This window comes from Phoenix dactylifera, chromosome 3 (genome assembly GCF_051530095.1).
Source record: "Phoenix dactylifera cultivar Ajwa chromosome 3, Ajwa_hap1_PhDact_Kaust_v1.1, whole genome shotgun sequence".
NCBI classification, from domain to species: domain Eukaryota; kingdom Viridiplantae; phylum Streptophyta; class Magnoliopsida; order Arecales; family Arecaceae; genus Phoenix; species Phoenix dactylifera.
The window spans coordinates 42599235-42610828 of record NC_143192.1 but is presented as its reverse complement, the minus strand read 5'-3'; the positions used below and the strand labels follow the sequence as shown (position 1 = coordinate 42610828).

Here is an 11594-nt window from a genome sequence, read left to right as displayed (position 1 = left end):
ACAGTGTAATTCACCCCCCCCCCCCCCCCCCCATGATATGTTTGTAATACAATTAAGCAATCTAAAGTTAGAAAATGTTCATAAAAGTGTGTTTGGGTTATCATGGACCTAATCTAGCCAAAATGAAAACTGCTGTATCAGAAAAACAAAAATTAAACTTAATCCGATCCAGTGCAAATGGAAGTGGAACAGGCTTGGAATTAATTTTTGACCCAATTCAAGTATAAATCAAACTTGGATCATGCCAAAACCAGACCTATCCGAACCTGCTTTGAGCGCTACATGCAGCCTACTCAAACTACAAGAATGCACCAGTTTCATTATAATTTCATATATACATAGAAAACCTTGAACTTAAGGTCAAATCAAAATCATAAGCCACAACTATTTAGTCTGTAACACAACGATGTGCAAGAATGACCAATCAAACATTCAAAAAAATTGAATCCTACTATGTTTATGTTCCCCGTGTATATCGAAACTGTACTGCCTTCATCTAATCAAATAAATCTGTACTTTTTTGCATACAAGCGACCATGGAACTCTTCATCTCCCTTACAACAGTGGAGTTACAATCTCCCGCAGGTCCCCGCCTTGGGGATCCTGAACTTGGACACTGCATTAGGATTCCCATCACCACCACCCACTCCCTCACCCTGCCACCCGTCATTCTTCTACACCAGCCTCGGCTTCTTCAAAGCCGATCCATTTGCCACTGCCTTGTGACCGGCCGGCTCTCCTGCATCATAGCTGGTGTCACTATTCTGCTCCTCAGAGGCCTTCCTCTTCTTCTTCTCGCTGCTGCTCTATCCTTTCCTCGCCCCTCGCCATCGGTGATGTTGTGGGAATAAAAAATCCGAACAAAGTCCTACATCGACTAGATAGCAAAAAAGTTTGTTTCTTAAATGGATGAAGGCTACCCCTTTCTCTTTAGAAGCACGTGTGTGCTCCTCCAAAGCGGACAATACCAAAGCGAAGACGAGCTCTACCGACTAAGCTACGAAAGCGAGCATGTATCTCAAACTGTAGAAGCCAAAGCGGACAATATCTCTAAGGAGAAGCAGTCGCTTCCACTGTCTGAGCCCAGTGGGGACTGAGCTCTGGGGTTCGGAGATACCCTCCGACCTTATCAGGTGATATCTCCATCCTCTCATTCTATCTTCTTGTGCTTCTTCTTCTTCTTGCTCTTGCAGTCATCGTTTCGGGGGTCGGCCCATGGGCTCCGCTTTCTTGGACTTCTGGTACCCCGTCTTCTTCGCCTCCTCGGGATCCGGGGAGGAGAATGAGAGGTGGTCGGAGCACGTAAGAGAAGGCTTGGGGGGTGGAAGAACCGAAGAGACTGGTGGCGCTCGGAGCTACCTCCCCCGCGGAGGGTGGAGTTGGAGTTGGGGTTTTGGATTCGTAGCAACGGTTCTGCTGTGCGGCCTCCTTGTCGCGAGCCGTAACTCCGGCGTGGGTCAAGAACGGAAACGAAAAGGGCCGAGCCTCTACTGCTGCTGGGAGGGCAGACGAGGCGGTGGCCAATTAATACGGAAGCAGGATCGTGGATCCGGTGAGCCCCGGAGCCGGAGAAAAGTGGTTAAACGGGTACACGTTTCTTGACAGAAATGTGACAAGTACATCCTCATGTTTATGCGGTTCTTCTTCTTCTTCGCGACTGGCTTTTGGGCCTCATCACTTTTGGAGGCTTTACCTGTAGAAGCTTTTATCTGAAAAACCACGTATTGTACCTTACTTTTTATATTACCTTCTATTTTCTGTTTTTGTTGATGATTGTACCCGTTGTTGTACCCAAAAAATCATTATTAGATAATATTTTAAAATTTTTAGCATCCACCGCATAAAATTTCTAGGGAGACCCGTTTGGAGCATGAGAATACTCGAAGAATTGACCTAACACTGGATTATTTTCGTACTCCACTCAAAGCAGTGTATTTAAAAATCCAGTGTTGATAGATATGCAGGGAGCAACATCAGCTACCATATGTTGGTCCATATACAAGGGTGAAGGGACGCAATTTCAAAATTTTCTTAAACAAAGTCTGCTCGCAATTTCAAAATTTTCTTAAACAAAGCCTGCTCTACCTCGATTTGTATTTCATCAGGGATCTCCTTGTATGTCTAATCACTGGTCTATTCTCTGTAGGCCTGCTGACCTCATGGGCATCTCCCACGTGTGGTCCAAGATTAAGGATCTTCCAGTCCCTCCATTGATGATTAAGGACAGTCTCTTCAGATCTCCCTCCACCGGATACTAGGCTGGAGAACGATAGGCACGCAGTATTTCCTATGGACAGGTGGCACTTCCTCCCTCCATCTCTTCACCATTGCGGTTGTTGCCTCTCTTTGTAAGCCAAGTACTCGCTGAGTACACAACCAACCCACCGTCCATCCTTTTCTTCTTCCCTACCTTTTCTGTACATAACCGAGCCTTTACACAACTTATGGAAGCCAAAATCCACATGATGCTTGCCGGGGACTTCCACGAAATGAAAACGGGCGGCATCGTCGTATGCTCGACATTAGTTGCCCTGGTGTATATCCCGGAGTACTCCTATGACCGATCTGTCACCCATACATTCTGGGCTTGGCCCCGAGCAACGTGCTGCTCTAAGAAGGGGATCGCTTTTCCCCTCCTTGTACGTGGGACTGGGCTCGGAGCCAGTCGAGAATTTCTTTTAAATAAGGATATTCCATGTTCCCAAGCCCAAACCAAGAGTCTGAATTTGATCAACATATTCAGTCTAGTAGAAGGAAGGGAGATACGTTCCGCCCGTTTTCTTCTACACCCTTAGCCACCTGCCATCTCACTGACCAAGAATTCCGTCTGACTGAAAAGATGGAAAGGATGTCTTTCATTTTTCCGATATCCCCAATATGGAACTACTCAATGGGATTTCCTTTATCTTTGAGTCGAAATTACTTTGTCTACTGCATGAGTCACAGTTGCTTTTGAACCCCCTCCTCCACTTGTTAGTGTGGCTTTCGAACAGCCAAGGTTTGGCTTCAACATACCCCAATTTTCATATACAGATCATTTCTGTCTCTAACGCTCAAGAAGTTCAGTGGGATTTGTGCATACCACATCAATCCTTGCAAATTTGCTAAACAAAAGATTGCTTAGGTAGAGTAACAAGAATTCTAATCAAAATACTATAAAAATCAAAGAATTTAAATTTCTATTAAATCACCATGGCTTGCCACTAATTTAATTACAACAAATACCAGGTGAAAGATTAGTAGGAAAAATAGGTGGACAATGTCTGAATTGCCAATTCAGCATCAGGAGTGCCGACCCTGTATATAAATATGGTAACCCTGTTAGTAGTTAAATGAGAAATACAGTAGGAACGAGCATGTACCTCAGTACAAAGAGCTGGCCACCCCTGACATACAAAGCAACATGCGGCCAGAGATAATTCAATTAAACAGAAAGCAAATTGAACGATGTTAAATATACAGCGTACAGAAATTGCAGGAAGGGAACGGTCAATTCCTGCAAAGTTCGCAAAGAATTCTTAGCCCATTGACTGCTGCCTTCACCTTACCACTCTCGTTATTTTAAATGCACGAATCTCAACGTACATGCCTTTATCTTCTAACCTTGCAGCCTGCTACTGTACTGGCGGGTCTGCATTTTTGACTATCCAAGGATGTTCTAAGATCTTCTGAAGGGAGAGCCTCTTAGATGAATCCTTCACCAGTAGCTGCACGTTGTTGAAGTCAGATGAGGGAGCGTGTGAGCTTCTACCTTCTCATCAAACAAAATAAATATTCACAAACTCACCTTCCTAATGAGATCCTTTGCTTCAGCAGACACAAGAGGTATGGAAGGGAAATTCAAGTCGACCTTCATGATCCTGGGTCGAGGTTTTAATCAGTTGTCAACAGTCCGCAAGGCCATAAACTGCCTGCAGCATAAAGCAAGGTTCCTTACCTTCTGAAAGTGGCTTTCTGGTCATCTTCTTCGAATGGCGGAACACCATAAAGGAACTCATAGCATAAAACACCTAGCGTCCAGTTATCAACTGCATGATCATGAGCTCTGTTCTCAATCATTTCTGGGGCAAGGTAATCAATGGTGCCACACATTGTACGTCGCTTGGAATTTGACTGCACAGCCCATCCAAAGTCTGCAATTTTTAGACGGCCCTGCATGGTCATTTAGTAACTTGATTTAAATACTCCTACATTCCATGTCCTACAAAAATGGTGTTCAGACTGTCAAATTACATATATGCTTACACTATACAATATAATAGGTAGTCTTCAAGAAATCATGCAGATATTCATTCAGGGATTTATATTCCCAGCGTACAAGAGACAGGTTCCATCCCACCCTCGCTCGACTATTTGGCTAGGATTGAATATCAAACAAAAGAGCAACATCAATATTAAGCTAGAATTTCAGATACTATTCCAGTGGCTCCACTTAAGTCATTTTAGCTCCACTGGTTTCCCCAGGCCACTTCAACCTTCATTTTTTGCCTCAGCTTTTTTTAACCTCGAGAAATAATTATTGCATTTTCCACCATACCTTTCTATTGTCCAGTCACTGCTGACCAAAAATGATATTTTCAAGAACATAATCAACCATAGTGAGTAGTATTCCCACTCTCCAACCTTCAAAAAGATTAAGCACCAGTTTATAATCAGAATGCCATCCACACATAGAGTTCAGTAGATGTGCAAGTGGTTCCTGACAAAAGACTACATCTTGTCGATCATCTTCTATGAAACAGTGATCATGACTGTTCATGTTAGCTATATGAGAACGCACCCCTTCTCTTTACCAAAAACGAGTATGAAAGATGACAGGTTCTATTGAGTCCTCCTTGAGATATATTAGAATCTAGCAAACCACAACAAATAAAGCAGTATCATACTCTAATTCATCTACATCATTCCCTGCTGGGTTGTATATGTTTCTTCTCATCTTTTAGCTACTGTTCTTTTTTCTTCTCCTAATTTAGCCCCTATTCAACACCATTAAATTTAAAGCAATCAACATTCATATTGTACCACTTTAGAGAATTGCAACAACAGCTATCCCTTTATATTATAATGTAGAGATACCTAAAGTTTAGGGGCTCGTTTGGTTCGCGGGAAAAGAAGGGAGGAAAGTGTGGTCAACGGGAAAGTAATGAGATGCCTCTTGTTTGGTTGGAGTTTTCAAAGGAGAGAGAAGGGAAAGTTGTATTCCCATAGGAATATGATTTCCACATTTCATGGGAAAGTCTTTCCCATGAGAAACATGGAAAAGTTACTTTCCCATGAGATGGGAATCACTCCATTTTTACTTTTTTCCAAAAAGTCCCTTCAGCATTAAAGAAGCATTAAAGAGTCATTAAAAACCTAATTTTTATTAAGGGCATAATAGGAATTATACATAACTTTCCTAGGAAAGTGGATGGCCAACCAAACATAAGCACTTTGGAAATTTGTCACTTTCCCATGGTCAACCAAACATGCCAAAAGTATTTTCCTAGGCATCCTCTTCCTAAAAATTTGTTTTCCAGAAATCATATTCCTAGGAGGAAAAATGCTTCCCGCGAACCAAACGAGCCCTAGAGGCCTTTCTACTCGAGAATCAGTGGATCGACTCCTTAATAACTAAAATTTCCATTACCAGGCTTCAACTTTTTTTTTATATTCAGTGGCATCTAGCAAGCTTCATTAGCCACATAAAGCCAAAATATAGTTCACATTCAACAAATTTCAAAACCGGCACTGGTTTTAAAGCATAATGGGACTTTGCTGGTTTATCATCACCAATCTGACATTAAATAGTGAGGTTATTGATATAAATATGTGTCTGTTTGTCACATCCACTAAAAATAACTAGCTTCTCAACAACTCAGCAAAATCCAATAGCCATCCTCTTTATGCTTAACTAGTGGTTGCTACACCTAAAGAATCTGACCTTGTACGCTTATCCAGCGAATACAAGTATGATCCTTCAGTTTCATTGTGAAATACCATATACCTCTTTCACATCAATTGTCAAAAAATATGTTGATCCAACTATCATGAACTTTGGAACACTATCTGAACATTGATGGAAATATTGCCAAAGATGCAGTCGAGGAAGGACTATTATTGATTAATAGTTTGACGTCATGCATGCTAATCAGCAGGCTGATGGTGCTAAACCCTGTCAAATTAATCTGGTTGGTAGAATGTAGGAGTCATCTCCACGTTCTTCATTGTTCCCCTCAAAATGAAGCAAGTTAAAATTTATCAGCCAAGCAAAGATAAGTATTCAAGTTGCAGACAACCTGTGCAAGTTTCAAGAATATCTCTTCGCATACCAAGTATGTAAGCTACCATGAAAATTTTGGTCACATTCTCTCAAACCTCCATCCCTCAATCAATATAGCAATGATTGCTAAACATACTGTTCTCACCGAAAATAATGCAATTTAGCCAATTTTCCCTGGTTCATGTATCTAAAGCGATCAGAGTACCAATAAAACCAAGCATGGCTCCTTTCTCGTTGCTTTTGGCCATCTTGCCGTTAAACCACATTAATTTGAAAAACTTTTACTATGGACCTTACCTTTTTTGTCTTACTACTTACGCCTACAGATGTAGTACAACTGATATGATCTTTTTTATGAAAAAAAAATACCTCCAATTCTTTGATACTCACGCAGCTAGATCTTTCTTCATCTTCTCTATTCATATCAATTAGTAACAACATTCATTCAAGGGAAGTTCTACTAGTTATTAAGACCTCGCCACCAGAGTAACAGAATCATCTTCATCCAATCAACACCAAAATTCCTACTTATTTCATACTCACACAAGCCACCTTTACTTTATTTCCATCACCAACATATGGATTTTCCTGTAACTCTATATTCTTAGTAATTGTGTAATTCAAAAGCTTCTTCATATATCTTGTCCACTTTCTGAATCCTATTATAACTAATAACACGAATGCCTACTTTCCCTTTTCCTCATTTTTTTCACATGAATGCTTCAGAAAAGTGATAGCACGACCATGCACCAGGAAGTGAGAAAATAGGCCATAAAAGTTAGAGAAAAATATCAAGAAATGAAGGAAGGCATCAAGCTTGAAGGCGTTACATAATTTTATCTAAATGTTCAAAAGTTTCGGCATCCTATTAAAGTCATAGCCATATGAATGTAGTACTTTTTGAAAATTATCACCTTCCAAATTCATTTCACCAACCATAGAAAATTATATTTATGACCATGCGGCAAACTGAATTGTTAAACTTTAGCTACATCCGTATATGATCAGTAAACATTAAATACTAAATCCGAATGGCAAGCAGAAAACCACAATTTTATCCCAAAAGTCAAGAGAACAGATAAAGTCATCTACAAAGATGCGGCCATACCTCCATGTCCAGCAATAAGTTCTCAGGCTTGATATCCCTGTGAATTACATGCTTCTCATGGCAGTACGCCAGTGCCCTGGCGAGACTTGCAATATACTGCACAATGCCAAGATGAAAAGAACAGGCCATCAATGACCCATCTCCGACAACAAAGACTTGAATTTTTTTGGGCAATTTGCCAAAAGATCAGAAAGAAATCATGAAAATAATTAGCAAAACAAAGAAACAATAAGCAGAAACAACAAGAAGAATAGGAGAGCAGCAAGAGCGACAGTCGTCCCCATAATAACTTCATAAATAACTCACGATCACACAGTACACAATTCAGAAAATTTAAATTGATAATTAATTAAGACAGCAAACCATCATTATAATCCCAAGAACCATGGAGAGGAACGCAAGATAAGGGAGGGCTACCGTGGCGGCACGCCTCTCGGAGAAGTGCTTGAGGTCCTTGAGCAACTTATAGAGCTCGCGGCCGGCGGCGTATTCGAGGACCAAGAAAATTCGAGTCTCGTCATGGAACCAGGCATAGAGACGGAGAACGTTGGGGTGGGAGAGGCTGTGCTGGATCTCGATCTCTCGCCGGAGGTGGGCGTGGTAACGATACTTCTCCATCTTTGCTTTAAATATCACTTTCAGGGCAACAACATACCCACTCTGAAAGATAACAAATTTTGGTTGCGATTTTTTTTTTCTTTTTCGTCGAGAGAGGCACAGAGAGAGAGAGAGAGGGAGATGGGTACCTGCTTCTCTCTTGCGAGATAGACTTTGCCGAACTTGCCTTCGCCGAGGAGGCGGCCGATCTCGAAGTCCGCCAGGCTCCAGTGCTCTTTCTGGATTTTGGGGAAAAGGGGTTAGTGTTCGAGATCGTGGAAGTCGGAAGAGGGTGGAGGGGAGGGGAGGGGAGAGGGAGGAGAAGGGAGGACCGGAACTTACTGGTTTTTCTTGAGAGGGTTTTGCTGTGGTCATGGAGGTAGGGCCGGAGGGTAGGAGGGAGGAATGAGATCCGAGGGGAGGGCGGACTTTTGCCCGTTCGAATTTCTGGTGCCGGCCTGCACCTGCCATGGCGCCACTCCCATGTACCGTTCCCGTAGGCCTGGAGCACTGCAACTGGGCTTAACAGGCTTGGTCCTGGGGGTTGTTTGGGCTCGTCTTGGGCTAACATCCAATTCTGGACTCACAACAATTATAGCTTAGGCATCCCTTTCATTCCAGTGCAGTGAAGACAATTATCCAATGCTTTGGGAAGCTAATCAAGTAGCAGACTGTCTGGCCAGCATTGCAAGCTCAAAACAAGCGAAAGGATTTGGTTTGAAGATTTTCCTCCTAGCTTATCTCATTATATTAGAACAAATATTGGGAGTGAGTTATCTCACTTTTATATCCATGCGAGCGTGTGTTTAGTCCCACATTAATTATTTGCCGAAGAGATCTTGGATACTTATACAGAACTAAGAAACCTAAAGAATACTTTCCGACTAGTCTTTTTGAATAAGATCCTGAATTATAACAAATGGTATCAGAGCAAACTTAGCACATAGCCTATGTGGACTAGAGGACACTGGAGTATGGATTCATGAAGGTGGACTACGAGCTGATTGTAGTGATTGTAATTAGATTTAAATGGTATTTGAATCTTTGGCCTAATGAGGATGTCAGGGCTTAAATGTGAATTTCTTTTTCGTTTTCTCTCTCTGAAAAGAAAAAAAAACAACACACACACGAAAAAAAATGCTCAGAAATTCTTTGAATCTAATCTCAATGTCAATACGGTTAGGCACTAAGCCAAGCCTCAGCTGTCGACTAGTTGATTGTATTTAAACTATGGTCAGAAGTAAGTTGTCAACCACTCCTAGGGCAATACAACATAGTTAACCAGTTCAAGAAAAATACCACACTATCTTCAAAGTTTTCTCATAGGGTTCATTTAGTTCGCAGGAAGCATTTTTTTCTCATATAAATATGATTTCTAAGAAGCAGATTCTTCAAAAAGGATGCCTAAAAAAGTACTTTTGGCATGTTTGGTTAACCATGAGAAAGTGATAGATTTCCAGAGTGCTTATTTTTGGTTGACCATCTACTTTTGTAGAAAAGTTATGTGTAATTTTTATTATATCCTGAATAAAAATTAGGTCTTTAATGCTTTGGATCAAATAAGGATAGCTGAAGGATCTTTTTGAAAAAAATAAATAAAAATATTTCGATTTTCGGATCACGGAAAAGTAACTTTTCCATATTTCTTCTGGGAAAGACTTTTCCATGAAACGTGGGATGATTCCCACGAAAATACAACTTTTCCGTTTTTCTTCTTTGAAAACTCCAATCAAATAAGAGGCATTTATTTACTTTTTCATTGACTACACTTTGTCTCTTTTTTTCTCTGCGAACCAAATGAGCTCATAGAGTACTCAAATATCTACACGTAACTGGCACTCTATATTTACCCAAAACAAAGAATCTAGAAGCTCGGAAAACTTTATTTGCGTGGTTCGATAGTCATGAGAACAAATTTAGTAATGTTACGGAACTAAGCAATTATCAGAGGTTTTCATCTCATTTTTCATTGCTATCAGGTACTCACCATTAAGATTTTTATATAAAATTTATTCCTTACTATCTCGGCCAATACAAATAAATATACTCTATGACAACAACCAATAAGATATTGACATGAAATATGAGCCAGTATCTTGACGATTGTTTTTTTACTTTAATAGATTTTTTTAATTAATAATTTTGAAATTAATGTCTAGGATTACTTGCTAACCTTGATTTATGGTATCATCAACTGAGATTTTGATATCATGGCCCTGAGAGCTCTACTCAGATCATGAAAAATCTTAACCCTAATTTCTCCACTTTTCATCCTGGCCAAAATAAACCAAAAACTCATTCTATTAGCCCTAGTCGCCCACCAAGATTGTTCATATCTTAAATTTTAAAAATTTTACCAGTATTTCATAACGATAGTAAAATAAATATCTCGACTGCATCCAATGACCAAATTAGATTTGAAATGCTAGTTAAAAAGAACAGTCTGAAATATGGGGCCAACAAAATTGATGGATATAACCTGAGGTGTTGACTGAAGTGGATCACATATCACTAGACATATCTTCATAAAATTACTTCTTGGCCTTCAGTTAGACTACAATGACTCTTGACCATGTTTCTTTTACCTTTGATGCTTGTGTAGAAATGACAATAACTTGGCAATAAATCTGGTAAAATGAGCATATTAATTTTGGGTTTTTGTTAGCTCAACAGAACACTGCAGCACGTTGCACGATGGCATGTGTAGGATATGGAACAATGTTTGAGTCCGCACCCCATGCCGCGCGTTTTGCCGATCTCTCTAGCTTTGCTCGTTCCCGGAGCATGCGGTGAGCAAGACGTCTGGCGGACGGCCAGCTCCACGACAACGACACGTTGGACCCCACAAACCTGCCGTGGGAGAAAGAGAGAGGACTGGATGATTTTTTTTTTTTTTTTTTTTTTTTTTGCGCTGCCAAAACAGACGAATCAAACCATACGAGTATGAACATACCAAATAAAATTAAATAAATAAAATATCACGGGATATCCTATACAAACCCTCTTTTCGAATCCATAGGATGCTACCGAAATAATTGACCGCATAAGCGGCTATCTATTCCGCGGCACTGTTGGCTTTCCTGAACTTGCTTGGCCTAAAAAGCCACCCCGTCTCTGCCCATCAACTAAATATTCGGACGCAAGAGGTATTCTCCGTCCAGGCCACTCGAGCATCCCTGAATCTAATCTATCACTGTGACCGAGTTATTCTCCATAATGATAGAGTTAGCCTGCAGCACTCGTCGAGTATAACGAATGCCCGCTCAAGCAGTTCGTAGCTTAGCACCAAAAATAATGATGTCCGAAAGCCGATAGCCACCAGCCACCACAATCTTTGAGCGCAAGGCCCTGATAACAAAATTCGTGCTCTTCTTCCAGTACCGATCTATTAAAATTGGCCTTAACAGCTCGAAAATAAGGGCTCATAGATAATAAAAAAAAAAATACTACGCGCAGCGCTATCTGAGCATAAGGAGAGTTCAACAAAGAGACGCCTTTGCTTTTATAGTTTGGATTTATGGTGCATGCGGATGCGGTTCTTCGTTTGGAAGTATGTGAGCTGTAGGGCCCTCGACCTGGCCGGGCAAAGTTGGGTCGGTGCGAGCACAGTGCTCGCCCAGGACGATG

The 11594-nt window shown here is 40.9% G+C and overlaps 1 protein-coding gene across 2 annotated transcripts; it reads right to left on the bottom strand.

The window, feature by feature from the left end:
* Positions 1-2489: 2489 nt before the first annotated feature.
* Positions 2490-8528, bottom strand: LOC103699837 (serine/threonine-protein kinase Aurora-3). Of its 2 annotated transcripts, XR_015976401.2 has the most exons (8): positions 8310-8491; positions 8117-8206; positions 7788-8030; positions 7371-7466; positions 3938-4152; positions 3788-3860; positions 3226-3707; positions 2490-3104 (listed from the first exon to the last, which is right to left on the bottom strand). XR_015976401.2 is itself a non-coding variant. In XM_008781841.4 (7 exons), the coding sequence occupies exons 1-7, from the start codon at positions 8436-8438 to the stop codon at positions 3615-3617; spliced, it is 939 nt and encodes a 312-aa protein (XP_008780063.3). In that variant the 5' UTR covers positions 8439-8528; the 3' UTR covers positions 2490-3614. The 2 variants fall into 2 exon arrangements, 1 of the variants encoding a protein (XP_008780063.3); XM_008781841.4 differs by having other exon boundaries at positions 2490-3707; positions 8310-8528.
* Between the last annotated feature and the right edge of the window lie 3066 nt (positions 8529-11594).

Bases quoted from the DNA above. Each gene is read 5' to 3' on its own strand.
- LOC103699837 (XM_008781841.4), bottom strand. From the start codon at position 8,438: ATGGCAGGTGCAGGCCGGCACCAGAAATTCGAACGGGCAAAAGTCCGC. The intron at 3,861-3,937 runs GTAAGGAACCTT...ACCTCGACCCAG, and splicing joins CAGAAAGCCACTTTCAGAAG to GATCATGAAGGTCGACTTGA. The intron at 3,708-3,787 runs GTGAGTTTGTGA...AACAACGTGCAG, and splicing joins CAAAGGATCTCATTAGGAAG to CTACTGGTGAAGGATTCATC.